We start from the raw sequence: 25,511 nt of genomic DNA, 5'->3' as shown, positions 1-25,511 counted from the left end.
ACTTACGTTGCTTGTTGGCAGTGGGCTGGGGGCTAACTCCGCTTGGGGCCCGGGGCAGGCTGGTGGCCTGAAGGCTCGCCTGGTACAGAGAGTCTAGCTCCGACAGCTCCTCACAGGGTGACCCAACCACCGCCTGGGAGTTGTAGTAGCGGGTCACATTCTCTGCCCAGCGCTCCACTGGCATGGCAGCACCTGGCCTGTAGTTCCCAGACGCTGGAGAAGGGGTCCACCCTGGTCTGATGGGGGTGGAAGGTGGGCAGTGGGAGTCTGTAGGAGGGGCGTAGAAGGGGGAGTCAAAGGCGGCCGGCTGGTCCAGGCTCCAGCCGGACCAGTTACGGGTGGGAGGGGGAGGAGGAGGGCCGAGCCTAGAGGTGTTGGAGGAGATGGGGACAGGGGAGCTGTGGTTCTGATGGGCTGGAGGAGGCTGAGAGGGGCCCAGGGCTGGAGGTCTGGAATAGGCATCCTCCATGTTGGTGTCGCCCCTTTCCTCTGAGGTGTGGCTGACTGGAGAGGGTGTCCTGGAGTGCGGGCGTGGGGTGGGCAGAGTCTGGGTTGGGGGGTTACTGTTCCAGTGTGAGGGTGCAGCTGGCTGGTGGTTGGGCAGGGCTGGAGTCTGGCCATGGCCTCCCTCAGTAAAGCTCTCGTCCCGGCCATTCACACACAGGGCAGGCAGGGACATGGTAGCGTGCATGTGGAGGGGTCTCACATGAGTACAAGAGTTATCTAGCACGCCTGACATCTCCAGTCCTTCCCGGCGCCCCCACGCCTCCGCCATGAACCCCCCCGTGGGTGACCCTGTGTGAGGGCTCGGGGGCATAGCGACAGGGGGGTGGCTCAGGGGCTCAGGGAGTGAGTTTGTGCTGGATGGGAGGGGCTTAACGTAGAGAGGAGAAGGCGTGTTTCTGGTGGCTTCCGGGACTGCTTGTGGTTGGTCCTCCTGGGCGTCTGTCAACAGTATTTGGATTGGGACAGGCTGTTCACTAGGAAGGAGGAGGAAAGAGGCTCATGTTATGGGCTGGTTAGTGATTGATGACGAGGCATCTCTCCCATGTCTTTGCTCTGAAACAGAGGAGGATTTTGTATTGTTTACAATACATTACTAAATACTACTTTTTATACTATACACATGTTCTAGGTCTAAAATGTTAGTTGGTGTGTGTGTGTGCGCATGTCAGTGTGTCCATGGGAGTCCGTGTGTGCGGGTATGTGAGTTGACTGTGCATGCGTGCGAGTTAGTGTGTGTGTGTGTGTGTGTGATGTTCCTGTAACAGATGGACATTTTCGAGCTTCGGCACAGGTGAGCCACGGGGGTGGCTCAGAACCGGACCCCTGGAAGAGGCACTCGTGTCTGTGGACCCCCTAGGACCAGGACTCACAGCAACCTCCACAATAACTAAAGAGTAAACACCCGCACACACAACCCTCCAAACAACACAGCAGCATGAGCTACACTGAATAAGAGACGGCATTAGCAAATATTTGAAAACCTTAAAACACCAGGGTAAAATTGTGTTTGGAAAAAATTATGCTGTATTAATGGTTAGATGTAGGAATCAGATTAGCACACATAGACCTACTGTAAAGAATCTAGGTTAAAGAAAACAAAACAGCATTTCTCCCTTTGTCTGTATGCACATTGAACACATACTTACAAATCAATGGTGTCTTTCCTATACTACCTGCAAAGCATGTTGCATGTTAAAGAATAAACCAGGACTGTGTGATCCCTTGTTCCACTCCTTCCAGAGTCACATGAGGAGCTCAGCCACAGGTGAGGTCAGGTGGGGGATGGGAGTCACAGGACACAGACAGGAGACAGTGCTGGTACCTGGGGGGGCTCTGGGGAGAGGGACAGGGCTGATCCTGCTTCTCTGTCTGCTCCTGATCCTGTTGCTGGGGTCTGTCTTCCTGCTGTTGCATGCGCTGCTGCAGGCCCCGCGCTCTCCTCATGCACTTTTGCAGCCGGGCCTCAGCCACTGTCCTGCTATGGGTGTTAGCGCCACCCTCATGCATGGGAAGCCTGAGTTTAGCTACAGGGTGAAAAAAAGGGAAGGAAAGCAGAAAAGAAAGAAATATAGAAAAATGCAGAAAATAAAGAGCTGCGTTATGGGGATGCATGCAAAAACACTTGGCACAAAATCAAATCATAGGATTAGACTGTTGAAATAATGACGTGGGTTTGGGAGGGGTGGGTGGGTGGATGGGTTTTGGGGTGGGGGAGGACACAAACAGGCACCACGCTTGGTGAGTAAAATGGATGTGTGTGTGTTGTAAATTAAAATGGACACAGGCTGATGATACACACGGGGGAAATTAAGATCCACAGTGACTCCTTACAAAATATTCTGTTCATTTGGCAAATGGTTAAATCATATAGAATAACGTTAAATTAATCAAATCAAAGTGAACTGTGTTAAGGAAAAACAATTCAATTGATAGTTTTAAGCTGAGCCCTTCCCTAGGCGCAATATATCCAAGAAGACTGAGAATAAAATAATGGCTGTTCCTCTGTATTTCGACTCATATCACGGCGGCTGAACGGAGAAATATAGCGGCTATTTTTAAAACACTTTGTCTTCGTTAGCGGGCGAAATATCTTTAGTTCAGACATTTTTAGTAATCGACTTGACTTGCTGTAGATCTTAAAGGGAGAAATGGAGGAATGGGCTTTGTGAGACGAGGGGATAGTGGGGTGCCAGACAAGGGTAATTGTGTGTGTGTGTGTGTGTGTGTGTGTGTAAGCATTCCTCAGTGGACGAGTCAGGAGATTCAAACACACATTCAAGACGCTCACGACAGAGACAGTGAAACCGTGAAAGTCACATCGAAACACAGAGACATTAGGAAACGAGGACAAACACAGACAGAGAGACCACACTAACAACAGACTCACTGCCATGTTGACATAACAGACCCAGGCCACATTGTCCTAAATGAGCCCTGGGAAGACTTGGTTGTCATAGAGCTGGGTTCCCCACCCTGACCCCTCCCTCTCTGTGCTACCAGGCAGGATAATAACCACGGTGATGGGTAAACATCCCGGCGACTCGCCTCGTTTCATTATCATCAGACAGGGATGGTTGGTAGGCAGAGGGCTGCTGACCTTATCAGCCATCCCAAACTTGTGTTTAGACAGACTAAATAGTCTCTTCCCCTAGTCATTACTCATTCAAGACTACTCCTGCTCATGTTTGCGGGGTGGGGGGGTTATTTTAGGTTCAGGACTCTAGTTGTAAGTCTGACTGGACAGAAAGCACAAATGTCAAGATATTTGGATAAAACAAGAGCTATAGTTGCGGCCACTAAAAGGGTTTTGCTAGGAGACGATAGAGCATCGTGTTGCACGCGCATTGCAGCAAGTATTCTGCCAATACCATAAAGTGGCACTCCAGTCTCATTTTCACCTCATTTACTTAACAAAAGGCACATCTCAACAGGTGGACCAGGTAGGTTATGACACAAGTGGTGGGGTGGGCCTTCCCTCTTTTGTTCTCTATTGCTCCTCAAGCAAAGGGCGAGGCCGGTGAAATCACAACTTCCCATCAGACCAACTCCTTGAATGCCCTACTCCTTGAACTTTGCAGTGTGTACTTTACTGTATTTATACTTGGGATATCGCTTTTCAACAGTAAAAAATATTTGTTTAATCGCTGGAGGTCATCTTTAGTCTTTTGGGTATAGATAGTTGGGGCGGCAGCGTAGCCTAGTGGTTAGAGCGTTGGACTAGTAACCGGAAGGTTGCGAGTTCAAACCCCCGAGCTGACAAGGTACAAATCTGTCGTTCTGCCCCTGAACAGGCAGTTCACTGTTCCCAGGCCGTCATTGAAAATAAGACTGACTTGCCTGGTTAAATAAAGGTAAAATAAAAAATAAATAAATGACTGGTTCAAACCAAGTGACTCTGTGGCCTGAAAGTGGGTCTTTGTCATATAGGACCCTCCAGTCCACACCAAAGGTCAAATGACCACACCCTTCTTGCAGCATAGCTGTCTTATGCACAATAGTGGTAAGGACTACAGGTGAAGCCAACAGAGACACACATGGACAGACACACAGGTAGGTAGTGGTATGGAGTTCTAGCTGGTCGGCAAGGCTGGCAGCAGGCACAGGGAGGCAGGTCAGGGCTACTTACATACAGCTTCATTAACCACAGACAGAGCGGCGGCCACCTCGCCAGCCTGCTCCAGTCGCAGAGACTGGTCTAGCAGTAGCTCAGCGTCCGACACGCAGCGTTCATAGCCGTCCCCTTTGCCTAAGAAACACAGATATGCACACACACCAAAAGCAAAGCTCTTTAAACACACCCAGAAAGATATTTAAAACAAAAAAGGCACACCGTGGGGGGGGGTTAATGATATGTCTTTGCAACCCTTTGAAGATGGAGGACTTATTGTTCACTGCAGGATCGCCTGACCTAAATCCATGTACAAGCCCCACTAGTTCAATCCGATTTCTCTCCACTACAAAATGCAGCGAACATTCAAACACGCTTTTTAACCCTTCTACGCTGTGACTGGGCCACTGGCCAGTCACACATTCTAACCATCTGAATGAGGAAACTTCCAATTGTGTGGGTGGGGGAACAATGCTCTTTTTTTTCAATGCAGTCCCATTAGTCAGCCCACTCAGGGTGCTTTCAACATGGAGCACTCAGACACCTGCTACATAAAGAGACACACACCCAAACCCAGGCGATGTGGGGCAGGGCTGCCTCCGGAGAACAACTGATACTCCCTGTTCTCTTCTGATTTTCACATGCTGTACTACAGTGGTCACCAACCCTGTTACTCATGGGCTTCAGATTGGAACTCCTCTAGCTGAGCAACCATGCTGGGGTTGGGTCTGGGGCCTTACCCTGGTTCTGTAGCTCGTCCAGGTCCATGAACTTGCTGGGTCTGGGGTTGAACCCCAAGGCGGCCTCCTTTTCCTTCTCCTTCCTCCTCTGTAACTCCTGCTCCCTCGCTCGCCTGGCCACCTCCTCCTGCAGCTCGTCCAGTTCGCTGCGGCCTTCTCCCGCTGTGTGACACAAACACACACGTTAATATCGTAGCTTTCTATAATGGTCCCTGTTCAATAGCCTGACAAGACAAGGCAGGGGGAAGAGGTGTGAGGAGTGAGAGTGTGTACACTTCATCACACTTTGAGCACACAAGAGATACAGAGATGAATTAACATAAACCATCTGCTCAGAGTTCATAATGAATATACAGTGCATTCGGAAAATATTCAGACCACTTGAATTTTTCCACATTTTGTTACGTTACAGCCTTATTCTAAAATTTATTCAATGTTTTTTCCCCCCACATCAATCAACACACAATACCCCATAATGACAAAGCAAAAACAGGTTTTTAGAAATTGACAAATTTAATAAAAAACACAGAAATCTTACATATTACAATTACTCAGTAATTTGTTGAAGCACCTTAGGCAGTGAATACAGCCTCGAGTCTGCTTGGGTATGACGATACAAGCTTGGCACACCTGTATTTGAGGAGTTTCTCTCCTTTTATCTCTGCAGATCCTCTCAAGCTCTGTCAGGTTGGATGGGGAGCATCGCAGTACAGCTATTGTCAGGTCTCTCCAGAGATGTTCGACCGGGTTCAATTCCAGGCTCTAGCTGGGCCACTCAAGGACATTCAGAGACTTGTCCCGAAGCCACTCCGGTGTTGTCTTGGCTGTGTGCTTAGGGTCGTTGTCCTGTTGGAAGGTGAACCTTCGCCCCAGTCTGAGGTCCTGAGCGCTCTGGAGCAGGTTTTCATCAAAGATCTCTCTGTACTTTACTCTGTTCATCTTTCCCTTGATCCTGACTAGTCTCCCAGTACCTGCAGCTGAAATCCCCACAGCATGATGCTTCACTGTAGGGATGGTGCCATGTTTCCTCCAGATGTGACGCTTGGCATTCAGACCAAAGAGTTCCATCTTGATTTCATCAGACCAGAGAATCTTGTTTCTCATGGTCTGAGTCCTTTAGGTGCCTTTTGGCAAACTCCATGTCGGCTGTCATGTGCCTTTTACTGAGGAATGGCTTTCGTCTGGAGATGGTTGTCCTTCTGGAAGGTTCTCCCATCTCCACAGAGAAACTCTGGAGCTCTGTCAGAGCTCATGGCTTGGATTTTCCTCTGCAATGGACTGTCAACTGTGGGACATTGTCTATACAGACAGGTGTGTGCCTTTCCAAATCATGTCCAATCAATTGAATTTACCACAGGTGGACTCCAATCAAGATGTAGAAACATCTCAAGGATGATCAATGGAAACAGGATGCATCTGAGCTCAATTTCATAGCAAAAGGTCTGAAAACTTATGTAAATAAGGAATTTCTGTTTTATATTTGTAATAAATGAGCAAACATTTCTAAAAACCTCTTTCGCTTTGTCATTATGGAGTATTATGTGTTGATTGATGAGGGAAAAAATAATTGAATCCATTTTAGAATGAGGCTGTATCAAACGTGGAAAAAGAGAAGTGCGAATGCACTGTATACACCCCAAAACAGACACAACACCTAAAAAGACACTTTCCCACACACATTGTGGGAAACTCACTCACACACGGACTCAGACCTACCCAGGCTTATGTGGCTGTTGCCCCTGCATGAAGCCTTGACATCCTGCAGGAGAGCACTGCTGCTCTTAGACTTGGGCACGGTGCGCCATGATGGACCTGAGCTGGAGCTGGAAGGCTTCTTCAGACCGGTGTCCCTGAGAGAGACAGACAGAGAAGTCAGTCATACAATACACAGTTCATCATGTAGCTGTCCGTATTTGTGAGTCTAGCCTTTTCGGATATGTGAGTTACTCTCATCTAGAATCTTTCCTAGCAGTTTGTATATACTCTACTGTACCTATGTGTATTAGCAGCATTGGGTCCCTCGCTGAGAGGCATGTCCAGGCTAACAGGACTGTTACTGTTCCTCTCGCTGCTCTCATAGCCACTCTCCATCCTCTGGATGAGCCTGGGGGGCTGCTGCTCCATGTTATGGCCCCTGGGGGTCGGCAGGGTCCAGGAGGAGGCCATATTACCAAAGGGCCCCTGTCCTTGTCCAGTGACTGACCCTGTGGGGCCCTCGGCTGGGGCCCCACTGTCTTCAGGCAGAGTGGCCCCTAGGGGACTATACCCAGCCTGTCTACGTCTCTCCCTACTGAAGATACTGTCTATATTGAGGACCTCTCTCCGGGGCCTCCAAGCCGGTCTGTATCGTCCGCCCGAGGAGCTGGACTTGGACTCACTGCTGGTGCTGTCGGCCTCCCAGTCTCTGGCCTTGGTGGTGGCCCCTGACTCGGCCCCTAGACCCCCAAGGGCCCCGGAGCCCGAAGAGGAGGCGGAGAGGGGGCGACTGTGGATGATGTTGCTCATGGTCTCCTTGAAATCCCTCAGTCGACTGGAGGAGGAGGACTTGGGTGCGGTGCGAGGTGCTTGTTGCTCCTTCAGAGTCTCCCCTATAGAAGCCAGGGAGACAGGAGAGAGGAGGGAGATGGAGGGAGGGAGACAGATAAATACATTAGTGGTGTGATGTCATGTGTTGATGGGGAGGGGTGGAAAAAGCAAAAAAATAATAGGATGAAAGTGCAACGCGAGTGACAACATTGGTGATAACGGCTAACTGGACAGGACAAGAGAAAAATGGTAAGATACAAGATACCCTACTCCTGTACCTGTACCTGATCTTCTTGTTAAATATGTAAAACCCAAATACTATGAACTACCTGCGAAAGACTAGAGGCACTGATTCTGATGAGCTCTAAGCTGCTAGATACAGTATAGTCTCCTGAGTCATCATGCTCTTCTGTCATAGGTCACTTGATCCCTGGCTCTGCCGTGTGATTGGTCCCTAGTCTCTTGGCTCTGCCGTGTGATTGGTTCCTTCGTACCCTCGCTGTGGTAACCTGCCGACGAGGCTTCGTCAGTCTTAGAGCCCCGGCTCCTCTCCTCAAGTCGCCTCGGACGACTAGAGCTCCGCTTCCTGTCACTGGCCCCGCCCTTCCTGTCCACTGTTCCGCCTTTCCTCAGAGAGTGGCACTGCACTGGCCCACTGTCCGTCACTTGGCCTTAGGGAGGAGATTTTTTTATGACCGTTTACATGGTTACGACATGTGAAAAATGATGACACATAATTCATGATGAACATGATTGGGTAATGGCTGTGGCTTTAACCCTCTGTACAGTACATACAAATCTGTCTAGAGTATGTTTGGGTGAGCAGTACATGCTTAAACCTAAGTAGTTGCACGTGTGCATACATGCAAGGTAAAAGCATTAATTAATACACAGTTTAGTCTGTGTATATAAGAGGAGGCTGGTGGGAGGAGCTATAGGAGGACGGGCTCATTGTAATGGCTGGAATGGATTCAATGGAACGTGGTTTCCATGTGTTTGATACCGTTCCAATCTACCACTCCAGTCTTTACAATGAGCCCATCCTCCTACAGCTCCTCCCACCAGCCTCTTTTGGTGCATAGGCTTGGGAGTATACTCTCTGTGTGTGTGTCAGTGTGTGTGTATGCGTGCAAGCATGCGCCTGCGTGCATGTATGTGACTGTGTGTGTCTGTGCATACTTATGTGTTTGAGTGAGCTACAGACCATATTCATGTTTGTTTGTGCATATATATCTACCCTGTCTGTGTGTGTGCATATATATCTACCCTGTCTGTGTGTGTGCATATATATCTACCCTGTCTGTGTGTGTGCATTATATCTACCCTGTCTGTGTGTGTGTGCATTATATCTACCCTGTCAGTGTGTGTGTGCATTATATCTACCCTGTCTGTGTGTGTGTGTGCATTATATCTACCCTGTCTGTGTGTGTGCATATATATCTACCCTGTCTGTGTGTGTGTGCATTATATCTACCCTGTCTGTGTGTGTGCATATATATCTACCACTACCTGTGGTCTCCAGGCTGCTGCGGGAGGCTGTGTCGTTGTCTGGGTTACAGATGACGGTTCCCTGGGAATCGGAGGAGAAGTGGCTGGCCATGGACTCATGGTGAGAGTGGGAGTGGGAATGCTTGTAGGAGTAACTGTCTGTCGACGAGTCGGTGCGCGTGTCACTGGAGATGGACGGCTCGCGGCCTGAAGACAACAGCATGACAGCGTAACAGATGCAGACAGCCATCAGAGATAATAACGAGAACACACAAGCCCTTAATCAGAACAGTACAGAGAGCAGGAAACAACCGCTTCAAGAAGGAGAAACACGTGGTGTATAAATTGCATTTGTTTTACTTTAACTACTAGTTCCATTTGAAAGAAGAAGGAAAAAAAATACTATTTGAACACAGGTGTGGTAATGCAACAGCCACTCTGTGCGTGTAGCAAGTGATCTTGTGTGACGCGAGGCGTCTCGTACCCGAGTCCTCGCTGTCGTAGTAGGACCTGTTGAAGTGGTGCAGGTCCAGGCGGGAGGGCAGGTCCTGCACTGACACGGGCGTCCCCCGGGGGTCAGCGTAGAGCAGCAGCAGGGGCTGGTAGTGGCCCTTGATGCACCGAGACACCACGTCCTTCCACTTGGGCCCGATCTGCCGGGAAGAGAGGAAACTATGTCACGACTTTCCAGGAAACTCAAAAAAAGGGGTTAGACCTGCGCATTCAGGCCCATCCCTGAAGTGAAATCTCAAACTGTTCAGGAAGAGTCAAACAGACACCCAGAAAAGTACACACAGAGAATGCGAGTTAGTGGAGACCACAGTTACAGTACAATAGCTACGGCTAACATTAACACGACTCTGTAAGCGCCAGAGGAGCCATTTTCCAACCCCTCTTACCCCAACCTGGTTTTCCCGAATACACAACGAACGCTCTGCCCTCGCTCAGCACAGGAATCTGTGACAGGAAGTCCCGATAGCCCTATCATATCAGAAAAGTGTGTGTGTGTGTGTATGCGTATGAGCGTATGTGTGTGTGTTTGAAAGCGCAAATGTGTGCGTGGGTCTACAGAGGTGGCCGCTTTGCTCTAGCTCTCTATTGGCCACGCCCTCCTGTCCAGCTGGCCAGATAAACAATAGAGGGATATCCTTGTTTTCAGGCCACTTTTGTCCAAACCCTCACTGGCTCACGTGCTGGCTTTACACACACAGAGACAGAGAGAGACAGAGAGAGAGAGAGACAGAGACAGAGACAGAGACAGAGACAGAGACAGAGAGAGAGAGAGAGAGAGAGAGAGAGAGAGAGAGAGAGAGAGAGACAGAGACAGAGACAGAGAGAGACAGAGAGAGAGAGAGAGAGAGAGACAGAGAGAGAGAGAGAGAGAGAGAGAGAGAGACAGAGAGAGAGACAGAGAGACAGAGAGAGACAGAGAGAGAGAGAGAGAGATGAGAGAGGAAGAGAGAGAGAGAGAGAGAGAGAGAGACAGAGAGAGAGAGAGAGAGAGACAGAGAGACAGAGAGAGAGAGAGAGAGAGAGAGAGAGAGAGAGACAGAGAGACAGAGAGAGAGAGACAGAGAGAGAGAGACAGAGAGAGAGAGAGAGAGAGAGAGAGAGAGGAGAGAGAGAGAGAGAGAGAGAGAGAGAAGCTGCTTTGTATGCCACTGCCCAGGAGTGAACGTACAGCACAGACATTTATGTGACTAAAGCCATGATAGGAGAGAGGGGAGAGGGGAAATGAGCGAGAGAGGAGAGAGAGAGAAAGGAAGGGGAGAAAAGGGAGAGAAGAAAAGGATAGAGGAGTGGGAAGAGGAAAGAGGGGAGACATTTTGAAAGAAAGTGGATGGACGGAAGGTGAAAGAGCCATGCCACTGGGGGGCGGGGGGGGGGACTAGGTAGAGAGATAGAGAGGAAAAGAGAGAGACGGGAGAAAGGATAGGTGCGAGCCAGAGCAGTGAGAGAAGGCCCGGTGCCCACAGAGCTGTGTGTCATTTCCTTCCCTCCGCCCGCTCCCAGGAGAGGGGTGGCGAGAGACACACACCACAGTTGGGCCAGCAGGCCAGGCATGTGGAACTAACTAACTAACGCCTCTGCTCAATGCTCCCACACCTCGTCACACAGAGAGGGGGACCTGACCTGGAACTAAAGGAGAAGCCAATCAGAACTCGCACCCATGACTGGCCACAACACAGCCGCAGTGTGAACCACCAATCAGAGTTCATCCAGATGACCTGATGTGACAGGCTTTGGGTTCCTCAGCAACTCTGCAGACCTCTCATTGTCCATGATAAGGACAGTGGCAGGTTACATGTGTCTCTCCATGAATTTTTGTACATACATGTTGATTGTTGTTTTTGATGTAAATTTTGTCTGGCCTAAATATCCCCAGTAGGATAATAAAGTAAAGTAAACTATTCCTATGACAACTATTCCTCCTTGGGCTGTGATGACAACGCAGTCTGTGTCATCGATTAAAAATTGAGCAAAAACAACCCCAGCTCGCCAGTGAGTCAACGAGCGGGTGAATAATGTAAACTAATGGCGCCGGGGTGAAATTAGCGACAAACAGAGAGAGAGAGGGCTTTGAATAGAGCCCGACGGGCCACACTTCTGTTTAGCAATGAAAGAAAACATCAGGTAATTCACTGTTAAAAGATGAATGTCCTCTCCTACATGACACAGCAACGGGAGAGAGAGATGGAGACAAAGACAATAAGCTGTAAAAGTGGAGGACTCTCAACTGAGAGGATTCCACAGACACGTGTATGGCTCAATGTTCTTTCTCACAGTAACATCACCCAAGTGAGGAGCAATGTATAGCCAAACATAGCCTGTGTGATTTTCAACTGCAAAATACCGTAGGAAGAATAAAACACAGCAACTACACAGTAAAAACAAATGGTTCATGTTCATGGTCAGGATTAGGGGTAAAGGAATCCCATCCTACATTAGTGAATAAGGGCAACTTCTCTAACCATTCACCCGGATGGATTGATTTATTTTGTTTTTTACCTCTTTGACATGTGCGTCGTCAAAGTACATCCACTTGCGTATCTTGGTCTGGAAGAAGAAGGTGGAGTAGTGCTTGCCGTAGTAACACACCATGCCCACCAGGTAGAGCTCTGCCTGCTTGGCCTTATCATCTGTTACTCTGTAGAAGAGCTGAGGGGGACAGCGGAGAGGACTCATGTTCAGCCCCATAGGGAAACAAAAAATACACTGTCCTGCAATACTGTATAGTTAAATCATATCCCTCCCCCCAGGGTACCCAAACAGACGTCGGGAATATTGGTATCAGATCATAACACAACTCGCAGAAGTACCACTTCAGAAACGCTCCAGAGGTTCTCAAAGGTTAGCTCGCTTTTACAGCAGGTAAACACCTTGAAAAATTAATTAGTGAGGGAGATGGTGCCTGACTGTGTGTGTTGTGTCAGAGTATAGAGACATCAGACTGCTTTCTATCCACTCTGGTAGTCGGTGGCTAGAAACATTACAGCACACACAACCCAGTATGGCATAACTTAGTGGCATCTTCTGAAGAAAACTGTAAGAGTGAGTGTGTGTCTCCGTGTGTGTGTGTGTGTGTGTGTGTGTGCATCTTACATCCCCCAGGCGCAGGCAAGTGCCCAGGCTGTGGATGACGTCCTCTGCCAGGTCTGAGTGGTCAGAGTCCCACACCAGACCTATGGTGATGATCTCTGGAGAGTTCATAAGTACCCGACGAATACGCAGCTTCTCCCCACAGTTACTCTGAGGTAGGGAGAGAGAGAGAAAGAGAGAGCGAGCGAGCATGATGAAGAGAGCGTGTGAAGAGGAGGGGGAGAAGAAAGGTAGGGGGCAAGAGATGGAGTGGGAGAGACAGAAGGGGGAAGTGAAAGAGGGGGACAAAAGGGAGACGTAAATTGAGCGTAATAAATCACAAATATAAACCCAAAATCCTCAAACAAATGGAAAAAAAACTCAAACAAAGTCTACCATGACTCATTACTCATTACGTTCTGAGTTGACAGTGATCTTCATCCATTTAGCTTTTTCAGTGTTGACTACATTCAATTCAGAGCACCCCTCATAGTGAGCTGTGTCTGAAAAGGTCAGCTGGCTGTTGGCCAATGACAACCCCCAATTCAAGTGTCACTTCTATGCCCATCACAGAGAGACAGCCTTCCTTTAGACAGAAACTCTACCCACACACTGGGCCCAGCAGCATGTGGGGTTCCTTCATAGAAGGTTACCACAGGACTCCTTTCTCAGAGCTGATTTGGGCCAGAGCGGTACAGCGTGTGTGTTTTTGTTTGTTTGTATGTGTGTGTTTGCGAGGGAGAAGGACGCATGTCACCACATGCACCTGCCATCTTGACCTCCTTTGCCGGAGAGGGGCAAAATTCCCCCTTCTTTTGTGCGTTTCCCAGAAGTGAGGCTGGAAACAAGCGGGCGGCAGGCCCCCGGAAGGGCAACGATTGTGCACGCGCCAAATTTGACATAAACAGAGGAGACTTTCTCACAGCACCGGCGAGCACTGGGGTTTCTCACACACAGACCAGCGGGAGAAGCATCAAAGTCAGCCTATACTTAGCGAATAAAAACATATTTCTGAAAAAGGCCTGTAATTGTACAATACTGGGGCAGCTCGTTATGATTATGTCGACTCTGGAGTTGACCGTTAGAATGACCAGAGGCTTTAATGTTTGATAAATATAAAGCTGGGAGGGAGTATCAGAATTATAAGAGTCATGTTTGACTGGGAGATTTCACATTTTAAAACGCTAATACTTTGAGCTGCTCATGTTGATCCATCCTGGTCCTTTCAGTTCCGTTTCTAACCCAGAGATATTACAGTCGAAGCACTGAGGACTCCGTAGTGAGTTTGGCTGACCTCAGAATGGTGTTTACTGCCCATGTGACGCCATCAAGTCCCTCTGAACCAGTCCGCCCACACTCAACACAAGCCTCGGAGTTAGATTGTGTGTGTGTGTGTGTGTGTGTGTGTGTGTGTGTGTGTGTGTGTGTGCGCGTACGCAAGCGTGAAAGTCATAATATATTTCTTGACTAAAGAATCCTACAGGACATGAATATTTAACTTTTTTTCCACCATCATAAGTAAGAATATTTCTGGTGGGAGTGTAATATCTATTGTGCCTGTAATATAGTGTAATATAGTGGCTATCACAGTTGTCGTAGAGTCCATGGTGTGGAACAAGCTTTCCCCTAACAGCATGACAGCGGAGTCCCTGTTCATCATCCAAAAAAATGCCAGACACTCTACCTCTTCAAAGAGTATCTTAAATAAACCCCACGGCACCCCCACGCAAAAATACTTTATTACCTGCACTTGTCTCTTCCTACTAGTACTGACTTTGTTGATAACTATTTTATTGTAGGGAAAATGTCCTTACTACGACGGTGCTATCTGGTTGTCCCACCAAGCTATCTTAAGATGACTGCACTAATTGTAAGTCACTCTGGATAAGAACGCCGGCTAAATGAGAAAAATGTAAATGTACATTAATGGTACGGTGTGGTAAAGGGTTCTTGTATACCAACTCACCGGACAGTTGCGTAGGTCTCCCATAGTGCTGGCGTTGCGGAGCAGCTCTCCAAACATGTCTGGTGTGGGCTTGTCTTTACACTCCAGCATCCTCACCGCCTGGTTACTGTAACATGGGGAATACACAGACAACACACACTCAGACATCTACAGTGTGAGACAACACACACTCAGACATCTACAGTGTGAGACAACACACACTCAGACATCTACAGTGTGAGACAACACACACTCAGACATCTACAGTGTGAGACAACACACAACTCAGACATCTACAGTGTGAGACAACACACAACTCAGACATCTACAGTGTGAGACAACACACAACTCAGACATCTACAGTGTGAGACAACACACACTCAGACATCTAATCCTTGCAACACCAGGGTTGTGGCTATGATCTGTGGGCCACATAGATTGTAGGGGAGAGTGGGGTAAGTTGAGCCAAAGGGTTAGTTGAGCCACCCTTATAACTAGGAAACCATACACAAAATGAATCATGTGACCAAATATTTAGGAAGAGGTCATCATTTCGTGTGAAGGAAAAAAACAATTGGAAAAAAGTGTCAAGCATGTTAGGTCCAAAAAAGGGATTTTCACAAAGTCAAATTAATGCCTTGTGTTATATCTAAACCAAAGTAGAGTTTTAATATTGTTTTATACATCAGTTGGGGTCTCTATAAGCTACAATATGCGGTTCTAAAAATAGCACGGAAAGTGCATCCTTGTAGCTGTGTGAGCTAATATAGTCTAAATGTTTGCCTTGGGGTAAGTTGAGCGAATGGCCATGGGGTAAGTTGAGCCAATGGCCATGGGGTAAGTTGAGCCAATGGCCATGGAGTAAGTTGAGCGAATGGCCGCCATTCCACGTACAAATGATGATTACATATTTTTGCAATGTGTCTTGAACTCAAGATAGTGCATTTTTATTGTTACAGAGCAGACATCATCATGTATACAAACGTAAAACAAGCAAGGAAGAGAGCAGCCAAGGAAGTGAGAGAAGGGAAGAAGTCCATTCAAGCAGCGGCAAGGGATGAAAAAATGGACTGAATGACACTGAAGAGGTACAGTGCATTCTGGAAGTATTCAGACCCCTTGACTTTTTCCACATTTTGTTACGTTACAGCCTTATTCTAAAAAATATATATATATATTTTTTAATCTCATCAATCTATACACAACACAACTCCGTACTTCCGGCGCCGACAGAGATGGCCGCCTCGCTTCGCGTTCCTAGGAAACTATGCAGTTTTTAGTTTTTTTACGTGTTATTTCTTACACTAGTACCCCAGGTCATCTTAGGTTTCATCACATACAGCCGAGAAGAACTACTGAATATAAGATCAGCGTCAACTCACCACCAGTACGACCAAGAATATGTTTTTCGCGATGCGGATCCTGTGTTCTGCCTTACAACCAGCGCCACGGGATGGTTCCCATGCAGCGACCCAAAAAAACGACTCAGAAAAAGAGGGAAACGAAGCGGTCTTCTGGTCAGACTCCGGAGACGGGCACATCGTGCACCACTCCCTAGCATTCTTCTTGCCAATGTCCAGTCTCTTGACAACAAGGTTGATGAAATCCGAGCAAGGGTAGCATTCCAGAGGGACATCAGAGACTGTAACGTTCTCTGTTTCACGGAAACGTGGCTCACTGGAGAGACGCAATCCGAAGCGGTGCAGCCAGCGGGTTTCTCCACGCATCGCGCGGACAGAAACGAACATCTTTCTGGTAAGAAGAGGGGCGGGGGCGTATGCCTTATGGTCAACGTGACATGGTGTGATGAAAGAAACATACAGGAACTCAAATCCTTCTGTTCACCTGATTTAGAATTCCTCACAATCAAATGTAGACCGCATTATCTACCAAGAGAATTCTCTTAGATTATAATCACAGCCGTATATATCCCCCCCCAAGCAGACACATCGATGGCTCTGAACGAACTTTATTTAACTCTCTGCAAACTGGAAACGATTTATCCGGAGGCTGCATTCATTGTAGCTGGGGATTTTAACAAGGCTAATCTGAAAACAAGACTCCCTAAATTTTATCAGCATATCGATTGCGCAACCAGGGGTGGAAAGACCCTGGATCATTGTTACTCTAACTTCCGCGACGCATATAAGGCCCTGCCCCGCCCCCCTTTCGGAAAAGCTGACCACGACTCCATTTTGTTGATCCCTGCCTACAGACAGAAACTAAAACAAGAAGCTCCCACGCTGAGGTCTGTCCAACGCTGGTCCGACCAAGCTGACTCCACACTCCAAGACTGCTTCCATCACGTGGACTGGGAGATGTTTCGTATTGCGTCAGCCAACAACATTGACGAATACGCTGATTCGGTGTGCGAGTTCATTAGAACGTGCGTTGAAGATGTCGTTCCCATAGCAACGATTAAAACATACCCCAACCAGAAACCGTGGATTGATGGCAGCATTCGTGTGGAACTGAAGGCGCGAACCACTGCTTTTAATCAGGGCAAGGTGTCTGGTAACATGACTGAATACAAACAGTGCAGCTATTCCCTCCGCAAGGCTATCAAACAAGCTAAGCGCCAGTACAGAGACAAAGTAGAATCTCAATTCAACGGCTCAGACACAAGAGGCATGTGGCAGGGTCTACAGTCAATCACGGACTACAGGAAGAAACCCAGCCCAGTCACGGACCAGGATGTCTTGCTCCCAGGCAGACTAAACAACCTTTTTGCCCGCTTTGAGGACAATACAGTGCCACTGACACGGCCTGCAACGAAAACATGCGGTCTCTCCTTCACTGCAGCCGAAGTGAGTAAGACATTTAAACGTGTTAACCCTCGCAAGGCTGCAGGCCCAGACGGCATCCCCAGCCGCGCCCTCAGAGCATGCGCAGACCAGCTGGCCGGTGTGTTTACGGACATATTCAACCAATCCCTATACCAGTCTGCTGTTCCCACATGCTTCAAGAGGGCCACCATTGTTCCTGTTCCCAAGAAAGCTAAGGTAACCGAGCTAAACGACTACCGCCCCGTAGCACTCACATCCGTCATCATGAAGTGCTTTGAGAGACTAGTCAAGGAACATATCACCTCCACCCTACCTGACACCCTTGACCCACTCCAATTTGCTTACCGCCCAAATAGGTCCACAGACGATGCAATCTCAACCACTCTGCACACTGCCCTAACCCATCTGGACAAGAGGAATACCTATGTGAGAATGCTGTTCATCGACTACAGCTCGGCATTCAACACCATAGTACCCTCCAAGCTCGTCATCAAGCTCGAGACCCTGGGTCTCGACCCCGCCCTGTGCAACTGGGTACTGGACTTCCTGACGGGCCGCCCCCAGGTGGTGAGGGTAGGCAACAACATCTCCTCCCCGCTGATCCTCAACACTGGGGCCCCACAAGGGTGCGTTCTGAGCCCTCTCCTGTACTCCCTGTTCACCCACGACTGCGTGGCCACGCACGCCTCCAACTCAATCATCAAGTTTGCGGACGACACAACAGTGGTAGGCTTGATTACCAACAACGACGAGACGGCCTACAGGGAGGAGGTGAGGGCCCTCGGAGTGTGGTGCCAGGAAAATAACCTCACACTCAACGTCAACAAAACTAAGGAGATGATTGTGGACTTCAGGAAACATCAGAGGGAACACCCCCCCATCCACATCGATGGAACAGTAGTGGAGAGGGTAGCAAGTTTTAAGTTCCTCGGCATACACATCACAGACAAACTGAATTGGTCCACTCACACAGACAGCATCGTGAGGAAGGCGCAGCAGCGCCTCTTCAACCTCAGGAGGCTGAAGAAATTCGGCTTGTCACCAAAAGCACTCACAAACTTCTACAGATGCACAATCGAGAGCATCCTGGCGGGCTGTATCACCGCCTGGTATGGCAACTGCACCGCCCTCAACCGTAAGGCTCTCCAGAGGGTAGTGAGGTCTGCACAACGCATCACCGGGGGCAAACTACCTGCCCTCCAGGACACCTACACCACCCGATGCTACAGGAAGGCCATAAAGATCATCAAGGACATCAACCACCCGAGCCACTGCCTGTTCACCCCGCTGTCATCCAGAAGGCGAGGTCAGTACAGGTGCATCAAAGCTGGGACCGAGAGACTGAAAAACAGCTTCTATCTCAAGGCCATCAGACTGTTAAACAGCCACCACTAACATTGAGTGGCTACTGCCAACACACTGTCAATGCCACTGACTCTACTCCAGCCACTTTAATCATGGGAATTGACGGGAAATGATGTAAATATATCACTAGCCACTTTAAACAATGCTACCTTATATAATGTTACTTACCCTACATTATTCATCTCATATGCATACGTAGATACTGTACTCTATATCATCGACTGCATCCTTATGTAATACATGTATCACTAGCCACTTTAACTATGCCACTTGGTTTACATACTCATCTCATATGTATATACTGTACTCGATATCATCTACTGTATCTTGCCTATGCTGCTCTGTACCATCACTCATTCATATATCCTTATGTACATATTATTTATCCCCTTACACTCTGTATAAGACAGTAGTTTTTTTGGGGAATTGTTAGTTAGATTACTTGTTCGTTATTACTGCATTGTCGGAACTAGAAGCACAAGCATTTCGCTACACTCGCATTAACATCTGCTAACCATGTGTATGTGACAAATAAATTTGATTTGATTTGATTTGACAATACCCCATAATGACAAAGCTATTTAATATAAATACTTGCAAATGTACTCAGTACTTTGTTGAAGCACCATTGGCAGCGATTACAGCCTCGAGTCTTCTTGGGTATGACGCTACAAGCTTGGCACACCTGTATTTGGAGAGTTTCTCCCATTCTTCTTTGTAGATCCTCTCAAGCTCTGTCAGGGAGCGTCGCTACACAGCTATTTTCAGGTCTCTCCAGTGATGTTCGGTCGGGTTCAAGTCCGGGCTCTGATTGGGCCTCTCAAGGACATTCAGAGACTAGTCCTAAAGTCACTCCTGATTAGGGTCATTGTCCTATTGGGAGGTGAACATTCACCCCAGTCTGAGGTCTTGACCTCTCTGGAGCAGGTTTTCATCAAGAAACTCTCTATACTTTGCTCTGTTTATCTTTCCCTCGATCCTGACTAGTTGCCCAATCCCTGCCGCTGAAAAACATTCCCATAGCATGATGCTACCACCACCATGCTTCACGGTAGGGATGGTACCAGGTCTCCTCCAGACGTGACTCTTGGCATTCAGGCCAAAGAGTTCAATCAGGAGGTGAAAGAAACGCACACCTGTTTAGGCTAGGTGCTGGCTAGTGGAGTAGAACAATTGAAAAATGAAAGGAGAGCCGCACACTCTAGGAGCTCAGATGCAATAATTTAATAACATTTAATAATGTCCCTGATGAAGACAGCTTGTCTGTCGAAACGTTGGATATTAGGTTATTAAATGATTGCATCTGAGCTCCTAGAGTGTGCGGCTCTCCTTTCATATGTAAAGAGTTCAATCAGACCAGAGAATCACTCAGAGAGTCCTTTAGGTGCCTTTTTGGCAAACTCCAAGCAGGATGTCATGCTCCTTTTACTGAGGAGTGGCTCCTGTCTGATCACTACCATAAAGGCCTGATGGGTGGAGTGCTGCAGAGACGGGAGAACATTCCAGAAGGACAACCATCTCCACAGAGGAACTCTAGAGCTCTGTCAGAGTGATCATCGGGTTCTTGTTCACCTCCCTGACCAAGGCCCTTCTCCCCCGGCAGCCAACTCGAGGAAGAGTCTTGGTGGTTCCAAACTTCTTCCATTTAAGAATGATGGAGGCCACTGTGTTCTTGGGGACCTTCAATGCCACAGACATGTTTTGGTACCCTTCCCCAGATCTGTGCCTTGACACAACCCTGTCTCGGCACTCTACGGCTCTATTCAACCTTATGGCTTGGTTTTTGCTCTTGACATGCACGGTCAACTATGGGACCTTATATAGACATGTGTGTGCCTTTCCAAATCATGTCCAATCAATTGAATTTACCACTGGTGGACTCCAATCAAGAGGTAGAAACATCTCAAGGATGATGAATGGAAACAGGATGCACCTGAGTTTAGTTTTGAGTCTCATAGGGTTTGAATACTTATGTAAATAAGGTATCTTTTATATATATATATATATTATAAAAAATTGTTTTCACTTTGTCATTATGGGGTATTGCGTGTAGATTGATGAGGATTTTTATTTATTTAATATATTTCCGAATAAGTCTGTAAAGTAACAAAGTGTGTAAAAAGTCAGGGGTTCTGAATACTTTCCGAATGCACTGTATATTGACAACAACAAAAATTATGAACAAGAACCTGTGCGAAAGAGAGGCTATGTATATATATGTTTGTAGCAGAGGCACACAATGTCTTATGACATGGAGTCTGAGCTTGCTAAACATATCCAGAATTTTGCGGCCCAGTTTCATGGGCCTATTAGCCTCAAATGCATGAATTGGCACATCGAAACAACATCCCTGTCCCATACAACTGGTTGAGAAATGGAGGGGGAAGAGATATTGAACAGAGAGATCGACATGTATATCTGAATGTAGGCATACATTTAAGATGTACAATATACCACACCTCCCAGTCCATGAATTCAACTTTGACCTAGCAGCACCACCAACCCCTGTCACAGGACACTATCACCCACTTACCCCAAGGTGGCTCAAATGTAGATATATTTTGTTAGAAATAACACTATATTTCCCTTGACGTAGTGATGCTGAATGTAAAAAATGGCTCAACTTACCCCACTCCACCCTACAGCCTGTGTTAAATGTAAGCATCTTTCAGATAAAAACATCCTTCTAAAATAGAGATCATGTGACTGCAGGGCCTTAGACCAGTCCTTTGTCTACAAGGTGACTCTTTGTTCTGTTCCCATTCTCTCCAGGTCTCTCTGGGGCTCTGTCAAAGACACTCCAGGGTTATACTGTAACTCTGTGCTCTGGTGCAGGAGAGAGGCCTGTTATTGGCATATAAACCGTTGTCAGGATACAACATACTCTTCTGAGGGTTGTGGTGGGGAGTGGGTGCGTGTGTCTGTGTGTGTGTGTGTGTGTGCGTGCGCGCGTGTGTCTGTGTGGGTGTGTCTCTAACAGATAGAGAGGGGCTGGTGTTGGGGATGTTGGGCTCATATCAGGGCCAAATAGTGTTGAGGAATTAGACAGAGCCCACACATTACACCTAACAGACTAATCACATGGAATATTATTGTAGACACTTCATCACTTTTGCATAAGAAGTTTGCTCATAACATAACAAGCACTCTGGGCTGACTGGCTGGCTGCTACAGCAGACGAAGAGACTGAGACTGGTGTTGGGCTCTCCTGAGGGCTTCGCTGCAGACATCGCCACAGCTGGAGACGCAGGCAGGCAGCCCCTGGCTCACTACAGCTAGTCCGCAGCCTAACGGAGGGAATGCAGGTGATTCATCCCTCCTTCCTCCTCCCACAGCCCAGAGAGGTTTGGTGGACAGCTCATACTGCCACAATGAAGAAAGCTATTACCCGTTCCTAGGCGACCTGATATCTAACCTAGCGGGTTACTTCTCTTTAGAGGAGGAGAGAGAAAGCACATTCGGTCACCATTGTGTCTCTAGGCCGAGAGAGCGTTGATTTCTTTTGTTGCTCTGCTCCGTGGAAAAGAGACCGGAAAAGCTTTTCATTCTATCATCTGTTTGTGGAGTGAATGGAGCAAAATTCAATTGGAGAGCAGTGCCCATCCATTTTCACTTTCGTATAAAATGTGCGCCTATGTATGGTGTTAGTCAACTAGTCCGAACTGGTCAGAAGGAACCCCCTCGGATCTAGTCTGAACCAGTCAGAACATCAGTCAGATCTAGGCAGAACCAGTCAGAACATCAGTCAGATCTAAGCAGAACCAGTCAGAACATCAGTCAGATCTAAGCAGAACCAGTCAGAACATCAGTCAGATCTAAGCAGAACCAGTCAGCTCAAATGCTGTTTTCCCAAGTCAAAGGATTACTCACCAGAGGGAGGTGGTGGAGATGTAGTGCACCATTTGAATGAATGGCAGTGGGTCAGAGGAGGCCCCACAGCTGCTACACACACACTGCAAACACACAAAGAGTTACACCACTAAGATAAGCACAGCTGCTATACACACACACTGCAAACACACAAAGAGTTACACCACTAAGATAAGCACAGCTGCTACACACACACTGCAAACACACAAAGAGTTACACCACTAAGATAAGCACAGCTGCTACACACACACTGCAAACACACAAAGAGTTACACCACTAAGATGAGCACAGCTGCTACACACACACTGCAAACACACAAAGAGTTACACCACTAAGATAAGCACAGCTGCTACACACACACTGCAAACACACAAAGAGTTACACCACTAAGATAAGCACAGCTGGCTTGACTTCAGTTAATGACATCTCAATTCTGAGATGAAAAGAAAATGGATTGACTGATCATCTAAATAAGTTACTGAGGCTCGTGTTTGTACTGAGGCTTGTGTTTGTGCTGACCTGTTCGAAAAGCGTCATGGCAAACTTCTGGTGTGGGATGCAGTGCTTGGCTGTGCAGATGTCCTCTTTGGTCTCGTCTGAGATGTGGAAATGAATCCGCATTAGGATGTTCTCCTGTGGGGGCAACAGTTAGAGACAGTCATGTTGGCTTTATTCCTGTTTGTGTTTGTGTGTGTAAGTAAGTGTGTATGCGCTTGCCCACATGTGTTGTTAACTGAATCACATTACTACGTCATGACAAATCCAACACACAAAGAAAATATCCTCGAGAAAATCTGGAGAAAACTTATATTGCTTAAAGGAATAAAAATAAAAACTATCTTTTGATATATATATTTTTAATTAATCTACTGTTGATTCAGTCTCAAAATGTTTTGCACGTCAGCAATCATGTCTTCAAGACATAGGACTTTCAAAATGCAAATTGTAACTTGCCACATCATCATGATGATGCATCTACAATTCGATTTTTGAAAGTCCTATATCTTGAAAACTTGATCACTGACATGGAAAACATTTTGGGACTGCATCAACAGTGGACTAATAAACACAAATATAGTTTTTGAGTGGATTACTGTTTTAAACTCAGTGAAGCAGCAAGGTGCTGCTCTGCAAAACACACAGAGGCTCTGGTTGGCCATCCTGAGCTCATTTACTGGGTGATTTATCACTCTAACTGCAGGCAGGAGCCCTCAGAGCGGTGGGAGTTCTGTAGCACTGCAGAGAGAGGGTCACCACGGGGAGGTTCCAATGTACACTTAGCATCTGCCTCAGCCCACCATCCCACCACCTCCGGAATGCAGCCGCAGCCAAATACCCAGAATAATACTAATAAAAAAAAACAACCCAAGTTGCAGTTTCCGTATGTTCTCGCTTGTCAGCAGAACATAAAGAGAAGTGGAGAGAGAGGTTGAGAGGAGAGAATAGGCCCAGAGAGGGTACAGGGTATGGAACAATCCTCTGGCTGGCTGCCTAGCTGTGTTGCTTATAAAATGAGCTAGTCAGGGGGGAAAAATGGCAACGTTTCTTTCTTTGTGGTAGTGTGGTAGAGGCTGGATGGACTGCTTACTGTCACTGGGATCAGGGTAAAAGCCTTGTAGAGAGCTCTGCACTGCAACTTCCCAGAGACAAAAACACTTCCCACACTTTTCCTTTGTTCTCCCAAAGTAAATAGTGTCCCCAGCCATTGTTTTCTAAATGTTACGGCACTGCAAAAGTCAGATTTTTAAACATGGAACATTTTGTTATGAGATCACTTTTAGCTGATCTCTTAGCTCTGTTCTGTTTGCTAAGCGTGTAGGTGTATTAGAAGAGAGAGAGCAGGAGTGGAAGAATGAAGGGTAATGGACGTCGTAGGGAAGTGAGGGATGAGGTAAGTAATGGAGGAATAAGTGAGCTGAGAGAGTAATAGTGAGGGGGTAAAGTAGGAAGAAGTGGAGGAGCAAAGGGAGGGTTGTCTCTTACGAAGCACTCTGCAGCGTCGTCCATGATGCCCAGCTGGAAGCGCTGTTCGTCCTGGAAGGTCTTGGCCAGGGCGCTGCGGAGCGCGTCAGATGGCAGCACCTTCTCACTGCTGAACTGGAACTGAGCAAAGATACTCTAGAAACAACAAGAGACACAGTAACACAGCGGGGTCAACAACAGCGTAACACTCTCTGGAATAACAGGAATGGACTCAACAGAAAATATTCACGGATTGTACAACGAAATGATAGGGTTCACATAGGGTTCATCGCAACTGGAAGGGGGTCAATATCCTTTATATCAAGTTAACACTAATTTCACCTCTTCACTGTTGACGTCGAGACTGGTGTTTTGCGGATACTATTTAATGAAGCTGCCAGTTGAGGACTTGTGAGGCGTCTGTTTCTCAAACTAGACACTCTAATGTACTTGTCCTCTTGCTCAGTTGTGCACTGGGGCCTCTTACTCCTCATTCTATTCTGGTTAGAGCCAGTTTGCACTGTTCTGTGAAGGGAGTAGTACACAGTGTTGTAAGAGATCTTCAGTTTCTTGGCAATTTCTCACATGGAATAGCCGTAATTTCTCAGAACAAGAACAGACTGATGAGTTTCAGAAGAAAGTTATTTGTTTCTGGCTATTTGGAGCCTGTAATCGAACCCACAGCTACAATAGTCATTTACAACATTAACAATGTCTACACTGTATTTCTGATCAATTTGATGTTATTTTAATGGACAAAAATGTTGCTTTTCTTTCAAAAACAAGGACATTTCTAAATGGTTTAACTTGGATCAAACGTTTCGGGTAGCTTTCCACAGTTTACATACACACCCCAAACTTTTCAACGGTAGTGTATACTGTTGAAGTCGGAAGTTTACATACACCTTAGCCAAATACATATGAACATTTAAAGTTTTTCACAATTCCTGACATTTAATCCTAGTAAAAATGCCTTGTCTAGGGTCAGTTAGGATCACCACTTTATTTTAATAATGTGAAATGTCCGAATAATAGTAGAGAGAATGATTTATTTCAGATTTGATTTCTTTTATCACATTCCCAGTGGGTCAGAAGTTTACGTACACTCAATTAGTATTTGGTAGTTTTGCCTTTAA

General features: G+C 47.1%; 1 protein-coding gene across 2 annotated transcripts in view; it reads right to left on the bottom strand.

Annotated features, from left to right (window-relative positions):
• The window catches only part of LOC109898841 (inactive ubiquitin carboxyl-terminal hydrolase 54), a 63,848-nt gene that overhangs the window by 11,568 nt on the left and 26,769 nt on the right, over positions 1–25,511 (bottom strand). For both annotated transcript variants that reach the window (XM_031835802.1, XM_031835803.1), the window contains exons 3-17: positions 24,397–24,531; positions 22,933–23,046; positions 22,414–22,496; positions 14,414–14,519; positions 12,472–12,618; positions 11,878–12,027; positions 9,353–9,521; positions 8,890–9,075; positions 7,875–8,051; positions 6,848–7,442; positions 6,571–6,704; positions 4,855–5,016; positions 4,133–4,252; positions 1,829–2,030; positions 7–980 (exon numbers count right to left, since the gene is read on the bottom strand). In XM_031835802.1, the coding sequence (XP_031691662.1) occupies positions 7–980; positions 1,829–2,030; positions 4,133–4,252; positions 4,855–5,016; positions 6,571–6,704; positions 6,848–7,442; positions 7,875–8,051; positions 8,890–9,075; positions 9,353–9,521; positions 11,878–12,027; positions 12,472–12,618; positions 14,414–14,519; positions 22,414–22,496; positions 22,933–23,046; positions 24,397–24,531 (3,454 nt within the window). The remainder of the gene's footprint in view (positions 1–6; positions 981–1,828; positions 2,031–4,132; positions 4,253–4,854; positions 5,017–6,570; positions 6,705–6,847; positions 7,443–7,874; positions 8,052–8,889; positions 9,076–9,352; positions 9,522–11,877; positions 12,028–12,471; positions 12,619–14,413; positions 14,520–22,413; positions 22,497–22,932; positions 23,047–24,396; positions 24,532–25,511) is intronic.

The sequence above is a fragment of the Oncorhynchus kisutch genome, linkage group LG11 (assembly GCF_002021735.2).
Source record: "Oncorhynchus kisutch isolate 150728-3 linkage group LG11, Okis_V2, whole genome shotgun sequence".
Taxonomy (NCBI): Eukaryota; Metazoa; Chordata; class Actinopteri; order Salmoniformes; family Salmonidae; genus Oncorhynchus; species Oncorhynchus kisutch.
This window is presented reverse-complemented; position numbering and strand designations above follow the sequence as displayed.